This window comes from Oncorhynchus kisutch, linkage group LG28 (genome assembly GCF_002021735.2).
Source record: "Oncorhynchus kisutch isolate 150728-3 linkage group LG28, Okis_V2, whole genome shotgun sequence".
Lineage (NCBI taxonomy): Eukaryota > Metazoa > Chordata > Actinopteri > Salmoniformes > Salmonidae > Oncorhynchus > Oncorhynchus kisutch.
The window spans coordinates 39,546,966-39,565,695 of record NC_034201.2 but is presented as its reverse complement, the minus strand read 5'-3'; the positions used below and the strand labels follow the sequence as shown (position 1 = coordinate 39,565,695).

Here is an 18,730-nt window from a genome sequence, read left to right as displayed (position 1 = left end):
ACACTCGCTGTCCATTGCCACTCAACAATGCCCAACCAACCCAAAGTCTCTTTTAAGAGAAACCTAATAAATGAAATAAGCACACACCGTGCTTGTGCGCTCCAATGTGTGATGGCTGATTAGCTGATTCAAATAACCAACTCATCATCAAACTTTGATGATTTTAATCAGCCGTGAAGTGCTTGGGCAAAAACCAAAGCATTTGATCCAGCCCTGAACCACACCCGAATCTGCCTATCAAAGTCCTGTTGAGCAGCTGATGTTTAGGCTACAATGTTGTGTATTAGAGTTGGGCTGGAACAAAAGCCTGCACTCCCAATAGCTCTCCTGGAGAATCGTTGGCCACCCTTGATATAAAATATTGCAACGTCACAACCAAATACTTTTGTCTTTATATAATTATTCCTTCATTCAATGAATCAGGGATACACTTGATAAGGTAAGCTACGTTAAAGCAAGGCAGCTAACTAAGGCATGTTTATCTATAACCTTACAAGGCAAAATATTCATGCACAGAATGGAAACTATTTGCCAATTAGGCTATTCCTAGAAGAAAGGTATTGGAATGACATAGTCTACAGTTTAATAAGTGGAATATTTGCTTTAAAATAACGGTGTCAGATGTCATTTCTCAACAGTGCTGGTGGAAAGGCAAAAATGAATCAATAACATTCATTCTTAGGCCTGTAGCTAAAAGGTTAACTATCCAAGATAGCTTGTGGCATGGCTAGTTATGGTTTAAATTGTCTATTTAGTTAGTCTATCATTATTGTACAGGCTACCTAATGCTGAAATATCTATGAATGAAGGGAAGACCTAATTCTGATCATGGCTCATATGTAGATTTTTATGTGAAATTTTATATATTTCTAAAAAGGAAAACACAATAATACAATTCCATGACTTTTCCACGATTTTCATGACCATAAGAACCCTCATTTGACAACTTGGAACGGCGCATTCTGCGCATTCAGGCTGGCACATTCTTATCTGCGCAATCTCAAACTCCAACAGTCTACTGCCATGGAGACACTGAATTCACAGACTAGTGTCAAATAATCTTGAACAAAGCATAATCAGGATATGAATGCACACTCTCCATTGCTATTCAATGCAGATCTGGCCTTAAATCCAATTCGATCAACCTTTTTTTGCTGTGTGTGAATCTTTGTTTTATAAAGGAGCCCCGGCCCAAGTCAAGCACTGATCATGACAAGAGGTGTGTTGTGAGCCTCCAATCAAGATGATTTGCACATTTTCATTGTCGTTGGTGTTATATTGGTTTAGAAATTATGGTAAGGAGATAATTATTTAACATTGAGCTTCAACCAATAGATTCCATAGTCGCGCCAACTGGCACAACTATAATAGTATTTGTAATGAAAACTTTCCTGTCAGCAGCTGAGTGAACATTTCTAATTGCACAGCAGTCTGTAGGTATTGGGTTCTGGCCCGTGTCCCTATGTGTCTCTTCAGTTAGCACTCTGTGAAGACCGCCCGCAGACAGCATATGCGCTTGCGCTTGTGTGTTGATTTTGTTCACCCACAACAGACACGATCAGGATATGCAAATTGAAATATCTTAACGAACTTCGAACCAACTATATTCATTTGGGGACAGGTCGAAAAGCATTAAACATGTATGGCAATTTAGCTAGTTAGCTTGCTGTTGCTAGCTAATTTGTCCTGGTATATAAACATTGGGTTGTTATTTTACCTGAAATGCACAAGGCCCTCTACAATTAATCCACAGATAAAAGGGTAAACAGAGTTTGTTTCTAGTAATCTCTCCTCCTTCAGGCTTCTTCTTCTTCTTTGGACTTTATATGGCGGTTGGCAACCAACTTTAAGGTGCATTACCACCACCAACTGGACTGGAGTGTGGACCTCAGTTCATCTTTCAATCACCCAGGTGGGTATATGCTCCTAAAAACCAATGAGGAGATGGGAGAGGCGGGACATGCAGCGTGTCAAACAAGTTCTATTTTAGCGCCTGGCAATGCAGGCGTACGCAACGTGAGCGTTGTGGTCAGCATGTTAGGCTGCAGTGGCTACTTACCGAGGTAGGGCATGCCTGAAGCACTTGCCCTGAGTTTGAGAGGACCAATACATTTTTGGGGAAACTTTAAAAAGGTAGAAATGAAAAAGATCTTCAGGTTTCAAACTTCATATTGCATACTCATACTCTTGAAGGTGAGAAAGTTTGGTTTTAAGACCGCGGTAAGGGCCACACTGAACCATTGGACATCTGTTAAAGAGATTTTTCAATACAAAGCCAACAGCTGCGAGGGAGTCTGGAGACTATAATTGTCTTCCTCACAGGAAGCCCAGCTCACATAAATCTAGCTCTCAGTTTCTCTCCTCTAACTTAGTGATGCTCATTACCAATGCTGTTATGACAGCTTCCTCCACGCTGATACTGGCTAGCACCGCTCTTCTGGTGATTCTCAGCAGCAATTCCCCATCCCCTCCTCCTCTCCTCCAAAGAGATGGAAGCTATAACACTTGTTTCCTCAGGAGAGATGGAAGCTATAAAACTCCTCTCCTCCAGAGAGATGGAGACTATAACACTCGTCTCCTCTAGAGGGATGGAGGCTATAACACTCCTCCAGAGGGATGGAGGCTATAACACTCCTTTCCTCTAGAGGGATGGAGGCTATAACACTCCTTTCCTCCAGAGGGATGGAGGCTATAACACTCCTTTCCTCTAGAGGGATGGAGGCTATAACACTCCTTTCCTCTAGAGGGATGGAGGCTATAACACTCCTTTCCTCTAGAGGGATGGAGGCTATAACACTCCTTTCCTCTAGAGGGATGGAGGCTATAACACTCCTCTAGAGGGATGGAGGCTATAACACTCCTCTCCTCTAGAGGGATGGAGGCTATAACACTCCTCTTGAGGGATGGAGGCTATAACACTCCTCTCTTCCAGAGAGATGGAGACTATAACACTCCTTTCCTCTAGAGGGATGGAGACTATAACACTCCTTTCCTCTAGAGGGATGGAGGCTATAACACTCCTTTCCTCTAGAGGGATGGAGGCTATAACACTCCTCTAGAGGGATGGAGGCTATAACACTCCTCTAGAGGGATGGAGGCTATAACACTCCTCTAGAGGGATGGAGGCTATAACACTCCTCTAGAGGGATGGAGGCTATAACACTCCTCTCCTCTAGAGGGATGGAGGCTATAACACTCCTCTTGAGGGATGGAGGCTATAACACTCCTCTCTTCCAGAGAGATGGAGACTATAACACTCCTTTCCTCTAGAGGGATGGAGACTATAACACTCCTCTCCTCTTGAGGGATGGAGGCTATAACACTCCTCCAGAGGGATGGAGGCTATAACACTCCTCTCCTCCAGAGGGATGGAGGCTATAACACTCCTCTCCTCCAGAGGGATGGAGGCTATAACACTCCTCTCCTCCAGAGGGATGGAGGCTATAACACTCCTCCAGAGAGATGGAGACTATACCACTCCTCCAGAGAGATGGAGACTATAACACTCGTCTCCTCAGGAGAGATGGAGGCTATAACACTTCTCTCCTCCAGAGGGATGGAGGCTATAACACTCCTCTCTTCCAGAGAGATGGAGACTATAACACTCCTTTCCTCTAGAGGGATGGAGACTATAACACTCCTCTCCTCTTGAGGGATGGAGGCTATAACACTCTTCCAGAGAGATGGAGGCTAGAACACTCCTCTCCTCCAGAAAGATGGAGGCTATAACACTCCTCTCCTCCAGAGAGATGGAGGCTATAACACTCCTCTCTTCCAGAGAGATGGAGGCTATAACACTCCTCTCTTCCAGAGAGATGGAGGCTATAACACTCCTCTCCTCCAGAGAGATGGAGGCTATAACACTCCTTTCCTCTAGAGGGATGGAGGCTATAACACTCCTCTCCTCCAGAGAGATGGAGGCTATAACACTCCTCTCTTCCAGAGAGATGGAGGCTATAACACTCCTCTCTTCCAGAGAGATGGAGGCTATAACACTCCTCTCCTCCAGAGGGATGGAGGATATAACACTCCTCCAGAGGGATGGAGGCTATAACACTCCTCTCCTCTTGAGGGATGGAGGCTATAACACTCCTCTAGAGGGATGGAGGCTATAACACTCCTCTAGAGGGATGGAGGCTATAACACTCCTCTCCTCTTGAGGGATGGAGGCTATAACACTCCTCTAGAGGGATGGAGGCTATAACACTCCTCCAGAGAGATGGAGACTATAACACTCATCTCCTCAGGAGAGATGGAGGCTATAACACTCCTCTCCTCCAGAGGGATGGAGGCTATAACACTCCTCTCCTCCAGAGGGATGGAGGCTATAACACTCCTCCAGAGAGATGGAGACTATACCACTCCTCCAGAGAGATGGAGACTATAACACTCGTCTCCTCAGGAGAGATGGAGGCTATAACACTCCTCTCCTCCAGAGGAATGGAGGCTATAACACTCCTCTCTTCCAGAGAGATGGAGACTATAACACTCCTCTCCTCCAGAGAGATGGAGACTATAACACTCCTTTCCTCTAGAGGGATGGAGACTATAACACTCCTCTCCTCTTGAGGGATGGAGGCTATAACACTCCTCCAGAGAGATGGAGGCTAGAACACTCCTCTCCTCCAGAGAGATGGAGGCTATAACACTCCTCTCTTCCAGAGAGATGGAGGCTATAACACTCCTCTCTTCCAGAGAGATGGAGGCTATAACACTCCTCTCCTCTTGAGGGATGGAGGCTATAACACTCCTCTCCTCCAGAGAGATGGAGGCTATAACACTCTTCCTGAGAGATGGAGGCTATAACACTCCTCTCCTCTTGAGGGATGGAGGCTATAACACTCCTCTCCTCCAGAGAGATGGAGGCTATAACACTCTTCCAGAGAGATGGAGGCTATAACACTCCTCTCTTCCAGAGAGATGGAGGCTATAACACTCCTCTCCTCTTGAGGGATGGAGGCTATAACACTCCTCTCCTCCAGAGAGATGGAGGCTATAACACTCTTCCAGAGAGATGGAGGCTATAACACTCCTCTCTTCCAGAGATATGGAGGCTATAACACTCCTCTCCTCTTGAGGGATGGAGGCTATAACACTCTTCCAGAGAGATGGAGGCTATAACACTCCTCTCTTCCAGAGATATGGAGGCTATAACACTCCTCTCCTCTTGAGGGATGGAGGCTATAACACTCCTCTCTTCCAGAGAGATGGAGGCTATAACACTCCTCTCCTCTTGAGGGATGGAGGCTATAACACTCCTCTCCTCTTGAGGGATGGAGGCTATAACACTCCTCTCTTCCAGAGAGATGGAGGCTATAACACTCCTCTCCTCTTGAGGGATGGAGGCTATAACACTCCTCTCTTCCAGAGATATGGAGGCTATAACACTCCTCTCCTCTTGAGGGATGGAGGCTATAACACTCCTCTCTTCCAGAGAGATGGAGGCTATAACACTCCTCTCCTCTTGAGGAATGGAGGCTATAACACTCCTCTCTTCCAGAGAGATGGAGGCTATAACACTCCTCTCTTCCAGAGAGATGGAGGCTATAACACTCCTCTCCTCCAGAGAGATGGAGGCTATAACACTCCTCTCCTCTGGAGAGATATCATCGGGTTCATCATGCCAAGCAAGCCTCCCCTCTCAGGTAACACTGTTTCCATACAATAACAGCAATGGGATGACAAGGGGGACTCTTTATCCCTCAGCCTAACAAGACACAGCCATAATACACTCTTTATTCAAATGTCTGTCCAAAGTTTTGACAGCTGGCTGAAGTAGGGTGTAGAGATGCATTGTATTGCAGGAAATGGCTACAGTGATTATCTAATAGCTCACACCAGCATCCATCATATTGCAGAAGATGTCATAATGATGTGAATACTGCTGGTGTAATCCAACCTGCTTCACACACAAACACACAATGCCTGTTCATTCCATTTTCTATCACTTCTATTGCAGGGTCTTCACAGAATGTACTAATAATGTGGTAACAAGTTATTTTTCTAATATTGCAACACTGAACATGGTACTGTGGTACAGTGCAGACACTAGAGCCTATACATAGCTCGTCTCACAATATCTCACTGTGATGTGTTGTCTGTAGAGTACATGGACCACAGACTGATTGATATGATAGATCAGTCTAGTCAAATCCAAAAGTGAGAGTTCATACTTCAAGAGACTTTCTCATCAGAAAGAGAGAAGAACCCCATGCCTGATATTTAATAGATCATAGCAAAGAGCACGACTCAGACACCATCATTAAGTTTGCCGATGACACAACAGTGGTAGACCTGATCACAGACAATGATGAGACAGCCTAAAGGGAGGAGGTCAGAGACCTGGCCGTGTGGTGCCAGGACAACAACCTCTCCCTCAACGTGATCAAGACAAAGGAGATGATTGTGGACTACAGGAAAAGGAGGACTGAGCACGGCCTCATTCTCATCAATAGGGCTGTAGTGGACCAGGTTGAGAGCTTCAAGTTCCTTGGTGTCCACATCACCAACAAACTATCATGGTCCAAACACACCAAGACAGTCGTGAAGAGGTCACGACAAAGCCTATTCCCCCTCAGGAGACTGAAAAGATTTGGCATGCGTTCTCAGATCCTCAAAAAGTTCTACAGCTGCACCATCAAGAGGTTGCATCACTGCCTGGTATGGAAACAGCTCGGCCTCCGACCGCAAGGCACTACAGAGGGTAGTGCGTACGGCCCAGTACATCACTGGGGCCAAGCTTTCTACCATCCAGAACCTCTTATACCAGGCAGTATCAGAGGAATTGGCAAAAACTCCAGCCACGCTAGTCATAGACTGTTCTCTCTGCTACCGCACGGTACGCGTGCAAATGCCTTCTTAACAGCTTAACAGCTTCAATCCCCAAGCCATAAGACTCCTGAACTGCTAATCAAATGGCTACCTGGACCATTTGCATTGTCCCCCCACACCCCCTCTTTTATGCTGCTGCTACTCTCTGTTTATTATCTATGCATAGTCACTTTAACTCTACCTACGTACATATTACCTCAAGTACCTTGACTGACCTTTGCCCCCCACATTGACTCTGTACCGGTACCCCCTGTATATAGCCTTGCTACTGTTATTTTACTGCTGCTCTTTAATTAAAAAAAAATCTTTCTTAAAACTGCATTGTTGGTTAAAAGCTTGTAAGTAAGCATTTCACTGTTGTATTCGGTGCATGTGACAAATGACATTTGATTTGATTTGATTAGATGCTAGTGTGTATTGATGAGTGGAGAGGGACATGTAATATCGCTCGCTGCGTTCACTCGCGTGACTAACAACATGAGCTGGGCTTTGCTGCCATGGAGTCTTCACATACTACATAACGTCTGATCAACTGGGATTTATCTCAAGTGTTGGGAGGCTGCACGTGCAGTGGCCTGTTTAGAACAGTACTGTATGTTATCCTCAACCGCAGACACACAAGTGTCTCCATTTCCTGTGCCCTTACTTACCTTTGGCCCATGACCGGGCAGACTGGATAGTTTGGCCCCTTGTTAATATAGGTCCAGGCTGACTGGTTAGTTTGGCCCCTTGTTAATATAGGACCAGGCTGACTGGTTAGTTTGGCCCCGTGTTAATACAGGACCAGGCTGACTGGTTAGTTTGGCCCCGTGTTAATATAGGTCCAGGCTGACTGGTTAGTTTGGCCCCTTGTTAATATAGGACCAGGCTGACTGGTTAGTTTGGCCCCTTGTTAATATAGGACCAGGCTGACTGGTTAGTTTGGCCCCTTGTTAATATAGGAACAGGCTGACTGGTTAGTTTGGCCCCTTGTTAATATAGGACCAGGCTGACTGGTTAGTTTGGCCCCTTGTTAATATAGGTCCAGGCTGACTGGTTAGTTTGGCCCCGTGTTAATATAGGACCAGGCTGACTGGTTAGTTTGGCCCCGTGTTAATATAGGTCCAGGCTGACTGGTTAGTTTGGCCCCTTGTTAATATAGGTCCAGGCTGACTGGTTAGTTTGGCCCCGTGTTAATATAGGACCAGGCTGACTGGTTAGTTTGGCCCCGTGCTAATATAGGACCAGGCTGACTGGTTAGTTTGGCCCCTTGTTAATATAGGACCAGGCTGACTGGTTAGTTTGGCCCCTTGTTAATATAGGTCCAGGCTGACTGGTTAGTTTGGCCCCTTGTTAATATAGGTCCAGGCTGACTGGTTAGTTTGGCCCCGTGTTAATATAGGTCCAGGCTGACTGGTTAGTTTGGCCCCTTGTTAATATAGGTCCAGGCTGACTGGTTAGTTTGGCCCCTTGTTAATATAGGTCCAGGCTGACTGGTTAGTTTGGCCCCGTGTTAATATAGGTCCAGGCTGACTGGTTAGTTTGGCCCCGTTTTAGTACTTTTAATAGACACTGTTAACACACCTTGAATGTAATACTATTGCTCAATTGACATAACAATGAACACGTAACTCAATATAAACAGGGGATTTACGATAAACAATGAAAACATTAACCGGAAAAGGAATGACAAACATAAAAAACTATGATAATGATAACCAGACTCATTTGTTCTTTCAATGTTACAATACACAATGTTTTACAGGACTAGCGATAACATTATGGCAGCAAACATGTTAGGAACAAACTTTGCAGCAAAACACTGAGTTAATGTGGGGAGAAATGGAGTGAAATGCTGGGCGTGAGTCACGTGACGATAGCTCACTGGCACAATCTTTGCTTTCAAGCCCCCCTTCCCTGTCAGTCCGTTTAGCCCAGCAGATATAGAGATGTCATCATATTCGCAACCAACAGGCATATGGAAAATGAATGCTCGGCCTGAGATCCTGTGTTGGGAGAAGATGAGCCAGTCGTGACAAAAGTGCCCCGAGACAGCAAGTCTCCCCAAGTTTATTTTTCATGGATGGATGGATTGCTGTGCTTCTTATTGTTAGCGTGACAGGAGCAGGGTGTTGGTTTGTTCCAAATTCACTCTGACAATTTTGCAATGCTCCTTGACTAACCCCACATGATTATTCAGCTGAAATGCAAAGGACTCTTCAGCTCTAATTTTGTCAAATGTTGTTTTAATGGAGAATATTGTTAATAATTTGCATTAACTCACAAGTCAATAAACTTGCTAATGAGGAGTCAGGACCAGGCTAAGTTACTGAGGATGTTAAAAAACTGAAGTAGTCAGTATTTTTTAGGTCATATTTTTTAGCTTGTTTTTCTCTTAAACTTGTTGATGATACTATATATCTACAGTACACAGATGTACAATACACATACCATATACCATATTGCTGACGTTGCTTCTAGAGGCCGTATGAAACTCGGTAGTGAATGTGAATTTTTTACGCGCTACACACTTCAGCACTCGGCTGTTACAGTTGACTGGGGCAGCTCTAGCAGGGCAGAAATTTGACGAACTGACTTGTTGGAACGGTGCCATACAATGACGGTGCTGCGTTGAAAGTTACTGAGCTCTTCAGTAAGGTCATTCTACTGCCAAAGTTTGTCTATGGAGTTTGAATGGCTGTGTGCTCGATTTTATACACCAGTCAGCAACGGGTGTGCCTGAAATAGCCAAATCTACGAATTTGAAGGGGTGTCCACATGCTTTTGTATATATAATGTGTTTACACACATTTTTTGCTTAAACCTTGTTTTACAATGCAGTGCAGGCAGCTTTTAGGCAAAGCCATCTATTTGACTACATTTTATGAGAATGTATAATGCCAAGGGATGGTCTGAAACTTTAGGCTATTTGCTACTGAAATCAAAACATGCTTTTTTTATTTGGGCATGGTGGAATTTGTTATGCAGGTTTGCAGTAGTATTATGTCGTTGCAGACAACATTGAAAACCAATATTAATTTATTGCTAAAATAAATGTTTTGAGGGTCACAGAGAGGTCTAGAATTCTGTCAAAGAGTCATGGTCACAGGCCACAAAAGACACAACTCATGTCGAGTTAACTTGAATGATTCTCCCCTGGTTCATACACACTCTCTCCTCCCACTCTCTTCTTCCTCTCTCTTTCCCCTCTCCTCTCTCTCTCTCTCCCTCTCACTCCTCCCTCTTTCTCCTCCCTGAACCACTTAGTCACCCTTTACCTGACATGATCCCTCTGCTTTCAAGTTAACATCATCTAATATTGAAAGTGATCTGAAAGGTAGTGGGACGATCTTCGAACACAAGGGGCCAACATCCTGATCCCTGGGCCTCAGTAATCTATATGTATATAATATTATATAATATAATATTCTCTCTCTCTCTGTCTCTCTGTCTCTCTGTCTCTCTGTCTCTCTGTCTCTCTCTCTCTCTCTCTCTCTCTCTCTCTCTCTCTCTCTCTCTCTGTCTCTCTCGCTCTCTCTCTCTCTCTCTCTCTCTCTCTCTCTCTCTCTCTCTCTCTCTCGCTCTCTCTCTGTCTCTCGCTCTGTCTCTCTCTCTCTCTCTCTGTCTCTCGCTCTGTCTCTCTCTCTCTCTCTCTCTCTGTCTCTCTCTGTCTCTCTCTCTCTTTCTCTTTCTCTCTCTCGCTCTGTCTCTCTCTCTCTCTCTGTCTCTGTCTCTCTCTCTCTCTCTCTCTCTCTCTCTCTCTGTCTCTCTCTCTCTCTCTCTCTCTCTGTCTCTCTCTCTCTCTCTCTCTCTCTCTCGCTCTGTCTCTCTCTCTCTCTCTGTCTCTGTCTCTCTCTCTCTCTCTCTCTCTCTCTCTCTCTCTGTCTCTCTCTCTCTCTCTCTCTCTCTCTGTCTCTCTCTCTCTCTCTCTCTCTCTCTCGCTCTGTCTCTCTCTCTCTCTCTCTCTCTCTCTGTCTCTCTCTCGCTCTGTCTCTCTGTCTCTCTCTGTCTCTCTCTCTGTCTCTCTCGCTCTGTCTCTCTGTCTCTCTCTCTCTCTCTCTGTCTCTCTCTCTCTCTGTCTCTCTCTCTCTCTCGCTCTGTCTCTGTCTCTCTCTCTCTCTCTCTCTCTCTCTCTCTCTGTCTCTCTCTCCCTCTCATTCTCTCTCTCTCTCTCTCTCTCTCTCTCTCTCTCTCTCTCTCTCTCTCTCTCTCTCTCTCTCACCCCCAGGACTATACATTGACTATGTATTTCCAGCAAGCTTGGCGAGACAAGCGGTTATCCTACTCGGAGATTCCCCTCAATCTCACCCTGGATAACCGAGTAGCGGATCAGCTGTGGGTCCCAGACACCTACTTCCTAAATGACAAGAAGTCTTTTGTCCATGGTGTCACAGTGAAAAACAGAATGATTCGACTCCATCCAGATGGAACCGTGCTCTATAGCCTGAGGTAATGTTTGTAATGTTTCATAATACATCTTTTTTTAAATGACTTGGCATTACTTAGGAGAATTACGCAGATATCTGAAATGAAGGTAGGGATATGGCTTATCCCTAACTCTAACCAATGAAGGCAACCTAGTGAGCTAGTTGACTTAGTCATCGTTCATAGTCATCCGTCTAACTAGCCAACCGTATGAGAGTGTATGGTCCATATCCTTGAATTTTCCCCAGATTCATCTTAACAAATGACAGGATTCTCTAGACAATAGCATCTGTCAACTGAAAAGCCTGTTTGAGGATTGGTCAGGTTGGATGTGGATGTCAGATTGTTGGGTGGTCCGCTGTATCTCTAGGTTCCATCTTCCCCCTGCCCTGCCCTACACACACACAAACACACACAACACACATCTATACGTACTCCCACCCCCGCACTATTATCACTATGTGTTGTTGGCTTAGCGTTCGACACGCCACATTATGTAATTCCTCTGCAACAAAGAGCAATTAGACGATTGTTTCATGGAGTGATTAATTGATTATTACATGCGTCGACCATAGAAGCCACATTATTGCTGAGGCTAGATAGCTTCAAGTTATTAGCCTTTCGAGGTCCAGAATAATCTCTCTATCTGATCTCTCACTGAACTGACTAGTCCTATCAGACAAGAGGGAACTGCAAACCTTGTCCTCTACTATCCTATAACCCAGCTTACTTCCTGATTACATGCAGCACTCCTATTAAAGCTATCAGTTATCAAGTTAAGACTCAAGTACAGACTGTGTGAATTAAAAATGTTTATTGAAACAGGGGCAGGCAAACAACAGGTCAAGGCAGGCAGGGGTTGATAATCCAGAGTAGGAGCAAAGGTACAGGACGACAGTTAGGCTCAGGGTCATTGACAGGCAGAGTTCAGTAATCCAGAGGTGGAGCAAAGACACAGGACGGCAGGCAGGCTCAGGCAGAGTGGTCAGGCGAGCCGGTACAGGGTCAGCACAGGCAAGGGTCAAAAACCAGGAGGACGAGAAAAGAGAGGCTGGGGAAAGACAGGAGCGGACAGGACAAACATTGGTAAGCTTGGCCAACTGGCACAGACAGACAGAAAACACAGGTATAAAAACCCAGAGGATAAGTGGGGAAGATGGGCGACACCTGGAGGGGTGGAGACAAGCACAGGTGAAACAGATCAGGGCATGACAGTATTCCCCCCCCCCCTCTAGGGACGCCACCTGGTGTTCCACCTGGGTGGATACCTGGTTGACTGGGGTGCCGGTGGTGAAAGTCGCGATGAGGGCTGGGTTCAAAATGTATTTAGCGGGAACCCAGCACCTCTCCTCCGGGCCATAACCCTCCCAGTCAACTAGGTACTGGAAACCCTTGCCCCATGGTCGAACCCTCAGGAGGCTTCTCACCATGTATGGTGGCTGGCCATCGAAGACACAGGGGGAGGGATGGGCCTAGAAACAGAAGACAAGGGGCAGTCGGACATGTTTTTGATTGTAGACACAGAAATATGGAGGGTACGGAGCAACAGAGGACAAAGAGCAGGGGCTAATGATCTTGGACCGGGGGGGGGGGGGGGGGGTTGTCTTCCGGGGGTGTAGCTGCGGCACTATAGCGGCGTACCAGTGCCTCAGTCTTGACCTTCTTGGATACCGGTCGGTGCTGCGGAAGCGAAGTGGCTCAGGCCTTACTGAAACCTTCCTGGAGGTCCTGGTTCTCTGCAGAGCAGGCAGACAGGTCTGGGTCAAGTCCCCAGGAAGGCGACCCGGGGCAGACAGAGCTGACTTCAGGCAATGAGTGTGGCAGGATGGGCTTCAGCCCATGATGGCACCAATAGCCCAGTCATTGGAGGGATTGTGTCGCTGGAGCCAAGACAATCCCAATACCACGGGAACCTGCGGAGACTCAACAAGCAGGAAATCATCTCGCTGTGGTTCCCTGATACTCGTAGGTTGACGGGGGTGGTCTGGTGGGTGACCCGGCCTATAGAGCGCCCGTCCAGTGCACTAACACCTATGGGAATGGAGAGGGGTTGAATGGGGATGCCCAGCTCGGACACCAGGGTAACATCCGTGAGGAGAGGGGGGCGAGTAAGGGGAAAAGAACAATTATCTTTAAGACCCATCACTCCAACGAATGAGCTAGGTCCCTTGAAGGGACAGGTAGACACAAAATGATTGGCCATACCGCAATACAGACAACTCTGGGTTTCAAGTCTGCGTATGTGTTCGGCTTGAGATAGCCTAGCTCGGCAGGGCTAGGCTGACTCCAGCCGAGACAGCCCAGCCCCATCCCTCAGATTTTTACCAAAACAGGGGTGGGGAGCATGCTTTGTCATTGTTTCAACTGCTCACTGCCTCTTTAATTGGAATCTTAATTGGATTCAGTAAGTCTAGTGTTTCCTGATCGCTGATGCAGCCACTGTGCACAAATATTCTACATTTTCAAATTGGCCAAACTAATTTATTCGCTATTGAGCCGCCAATTCGCCTGCAGAGTGATTACAAAGAGAACACCACAGGCTTTTGTGCTCCAATGTGTTTTCATGAGGCACCTTTTGTTGACATTCAGAGACAGTGTTTTTGCTACCGATATAACTTGCAGCCTGGATTGATATTGAAAATTGAAATTCACTCCATCAAAGGAATGTATATAGCTCCAACTCAACAATAAAGATGCTCATTGACTTTTCAAACGAAAGTCATTGAAAAGAGAAAACAACAGAATTTGCGAAGTTAAAAGGAAGGTGCCTTTCTGTAAGTTTGTACAAGCTTCGATCGGCTACAGTACAGTCTGTGGTTTTGAACATGATTGCTCTTTGTTCAAGTAGCTGTTCTCTGAGTTACTGCAGAGGAGCACAAAGCACACTAGTCCAAGAAAAACTAAAGAAGTATAGAGAGAAAATATGGAGAATTGATAGTACTGCTAGCACTGCATGTGCCCAGCACCGGGGGTGACTTGAGGTAAAATAGAAGTCTCTCTCGCTCCTTAGAAGATGACAGAATGCACAGTGAAAATGTTTGAGTTTTCATCTATATTCTTTGTAGCTGTCTATTTATCACCACAAACTGATGCTGGCACTAAGACCGCACTCAATGAGCCATAAGCAATCAGGAAAACGCTCATCTAGAGGCGGTGCTTCTAGTGGCCGGGGACTAGTGCAGGGAAACTTAAATCAGTTTTACCTCATTTCTACCAGCATGTTAAATATGCAACCAGAGGGAAAACAACTCTAGACCACCTTCACTCCACTCACAGAGACGCTTACAAAGCTCTCCCTCGCCCTTCATTTGGAAAATTTTACCAGAATTCTATTCTACTGATTCCTGCTTACAAGCAAATATTTAAGCAGGAAGCACCAGTGACTCGGTCCATAAATAAGTGGTCATATGAAGCAGATGCTAAGCTACAGGACTGTTTTGCTAGCACAGACTGGAATATGTTCCGGGATTTCTTTTAAATTTAAACTTTATTTCACCTTTATTTAACCCTGTAGGCCAGTTGAGAACAAGTTCTCATTTACAACTGCGACCTGGACAAGATAAAGCAAAGCAGTGAGACAAAAACAACACAGAGTTACACATGGAATAAACAAACATACAGTCAATAACACAATTGAAAAATCTATGCACAGTGTGCGCAAATGTTGTAAGATTAGGGAGGTAATGTCACGGGATTCTTCTGTTGAAGGAGAGGCGGACCAAAACGCAGCGTGGTTGTTGTAACATAGAACATACAAAGCAAACTATGGTCAGGGTGTGACAGGTAAGGGAATAAATAGGCCATAGAGGCGAAATAATTACAATTTAGCATTAACACTGGAGTGATAGATGTGCAGATGATGATGTGCAAGTAGAGATAATGGGGTGCAAAAGAGTAAAAAATAACAATATGAGGATGAGGTAGTTGGGTGTGCTATTTACAGATGGGCTGGGTACAGGTACAGCTATTTACAGGTACAGTAAGCTGCTCTGACAGCTGATGCTTAAATTTAGAGATATACGTCTCCAGCTTCAGTGATTTTTGCAGTTTGTTCCAGTCATTGGCAGCAGAGAACTGGAAGGAAAGGCGGCCAAAGAAAGAATTGGCTTTGGGGATGACCAGTGAAGTATACCTGCTGGAGCGCGTGCTGCGGGTGGGTGCTGCAATGGTGACCAGTGAACTGAGATAAGGTGGGGTTTTACATAGCAAAGTCTTGTAGATGACCTGGAGCCAGTGGGTTTGGCAACGAATATGAAGCGAGGGCCAGCCAACGAGTGCATACAGGTCGCAGTGGTGGGTAGTATATGGGGCAAATTCTAGGTCAAAACCGTCCAGAGTAGTGATGCTGGACGGGTAGGCAGGTGCGGGCAGCGATCGGTTGAAGAGCATGCATTTAGTTTTACTTGCCTTTAAGAGCAGTTGGAGGCCACACTTGCACAGTGTCCAAAGAAGGGCCAGAAGCATACAGAATGGTGCCGTCTGTGTAGAGGTGGACCAGAGAATCACCAGCATCAAGAGCGGCTCGGCTTGCAAACTATTACAGACTACAAAGGAAGCACAGCCGAGAGCTGCCCAGTGACACGAGCCTACCAGTCTAGATAAATTTATTCTATACTTGCTTCGAGGCAAGTAACACTGAAACATGCATGAGAGCATCAGCTGTTCCGGACATCACGCTCTCCGCAGCCAATGTGAGTAAGACCTTTAAACAGGGCCACATTCACAAGGCCGCAGGGACAGACGGATTACTAGGACATGTACTCCAAGCATGCACTGACCAACTGGCAAGTGTCTTCACTGACATTTTCAACCTCTCCCTGTCTGTAATACCAACATGTTTCAAGCAGACCACCATAGTCCCTGTGCCCAAGAACACTAAGGTAACCTGCCTAAATGACTACCGACCTGTAGCACTCGTACGGCGAGCGGTACCAGAGTGCGAAGTCTAGGTCCAACAGGCTTCTAAACAGCTTCTATCCCCAATCGCCAATCCAGCTTCTATCCCCAATCCATATGACTCCTGAACATCTAATCAAATGGCTACCCAGACTATTTGCATTGCCCCCCCCCCCCCCCCCCCCTATTTTATGCTGCTGCTACTCTCTGTTATTTTCTATTCATAGCCACTTGAATAACTCGACCTACATGTACATATTACCTCAATTACCTCGACTAACCGGTGCCCCCATCACATTGACTCTGTACCAGTACCCCCTGTAGCCTCGCTTTTGTTATTTACTGCTGCTCTTTAATTATTTGTTACTTTTATTTCTTAATTTTTGGGGGGTATTTTTCTTAAAACTGCATTGTTGGTTAAGAGCTTGTAAGTAAGCATTTCCCTGTAAGGTGAACCTGTTGTATTTGGCGCGTTTGAGAAACAACATTTGATTTGATTTGAATTCAGAATGTATGTTACAGATGTTACAGGTGTAGGATCTTAATTTGACTGTCCTGTTGCAGCAGCACCTTCCTGCATAGCAGCAAATGTAAAAATGTGTAGTGTATTTGATTTTTAAAAAGGCGTCAGAAGTTTGAAGTTTGAAATTTCAGACTACAAAAATGTTCTTTAATTATATTCCACATAATAATTCACATGTCCTATTGCTGAAGGATTTTGGCTCAAATTAAGATCCTACATCTGTAATAATGATGTATTTGCTCTCATAGAATGGGGAATGACGCTTTAGCATTGGACAGGTTTGTGTTGTCTATCCATGAGAAATAACATTAACCCATGTCACAAACAGTCATCAGAACAGACCAGCAGTAGGAAACCCAAGGTGACCACACACAATGACCTCAATATGGTGTGAAAATATGTCCAGGGGAGACGTGCTGATACCTGTGTGTGAAACTAGAACAGACAGCAGTAGAAGTGAGCTGATGGGACGTGTGGAATCTGTTTGTTCTGTTTGTTCTCTCTTTCCTTCCCCTACGGCCCTGGTCCCTCTTCCTCCTTGAGGCCTCTGCTCTGACCTCAAACTTCTGAAGCTCCAGTGGGGTTCTGGATCCTAGTGAGATCCCACACTGTACACAGAGTACACTGAGCCTGTGCCAGTGTCCCATCGCGCCATCTGGCATTTGAGGTCACAGTAGGTGGACAGCCATATGGGGCTCAGTTGGCACCGCTTGTAGTCAGTAACCAGCCAGCAACTGCAGGGTGCATGTGACGTGTCTAGTGCAGTAGTGCCTAGGCAGAGGTTAGTTGTATGCCCGCTTACCAGTTGCTTGGGTACTCTTGCTTACAGCTCGCTGTCGCCGGCTAGCCCTTGTGGTGAATTGGGGAGCAGCTTTATGCACAAGTCTGCCCTTGTTGGTACAAAGTCTCTTAATGACTAAGACTCCCGTCGGACCTCCTCGCGGCGCCACACGTTAATTGGTTGTCTTGAAACTCCAGGCTAACTGGCAGGGGATCTCGGAGCAGCAGTTGGCCCCAGAGATGCATCTGTGTGGACATGTCCTAGTAGCCATCAACCACCATCCCGCTGCCTTGTGCGCTAGTCTTGTACGACAAAGGCTAGGGAAGGCTAGGGAACGCTAGGGAAGGCTAGCGACAGACTGGTGTTCCGGCAGCCTCCTTCAGCTGTGGAAGATACTGGTCGTCCTTGCCACTGGAATTTCACCTTCCTGCAGTGAAGTAGTGCTGTTGGAGAAGGCGCACCCTCAGCGGCACATTAAATAATTTATTTTGCACGGTTATCCACTTCTGACCTCGGTGAAGCCATCAACCAGCCATCAACCGGAAACCGGACTAAAGTCCGAGTTGGGGTGTCTGGTGATGGGGCAAGAGTGAATGCACCGGGAGCCCTTAATCAGACCCTTACAAGCCAGCTGCACAGGGCTATGATTGGACTCTACAGTCACCAAAGGATTCATCGTTAACTCAGAAGTGGAAGTCATCATCGAATACGATGGACTACCATAAGCAAGTCAGTAACCAAGCAACCAAGGGTTATGTTGGAAACGTTAAAATGATACTTAAAATGAATACTTAAAACAAATATTCACAGAGACACACAAAACATTCACGTGCGCACGCACGCGCGCACACACACACGCACACCACTGGCCTACCACTGGCCTACCACTGTACTGTATGTGTCCACATTCCTTTGTAGACTGTGCCAAAGGCGCTTGCTTAAGTTCTACCCCATTGAATCCATCTTGACACAGAGATCAGAAAGTTTCTGGCAAGTAACCGGCAATTTGCTCCTTGGTTAAACACTTGGAAGTCAGAAACCTTCAAAAGATGCATCAAAGGGAAATTACTGCTGACAAAGACAGGGTGACCGCAGGCGGAAAGAGAACATCCATCTCAACCTTGGAGGCTTTAAGGAACATGCACACTCCTGGGTGCAAAACGTCTGGAGTGTGTAATTTGAAACAGCAAGCAATATATATATTTTTTCATTTCTTCATTGATATTAACTGGCTTTGTGACAAGACTCTCTGTGTTATGCGAGAGTTTGGCCTGTTACAGGTCCAATGTAGCTGT

At 45.9% G+C, this 18,730-nt stretch overlaps 1 protein-coding gene across 1 annotated transcript in view; it reads left to right on the top strand.

Moving 5' to 3' along the window:
* Window positions 1–18,730, top strand: part of LOC109872855 (gamma-aminobutyric acid receptor subunit beta-2) — a 105,943-nt gene that overhangs the window by 43,385 nt on the left and 43,828 nt on the right. Inside the window, exon 4 of the mRNA XM_020464221.2 lies at window positions 11,039–11,259. Coding sequence (XP_020319810.2) covers window positions 11,039–11,259 — 221 coding nt within the window. The remainder of the gene's footprint in view (window positions 1–11,038; window positions 11,260–18,730) is intronic.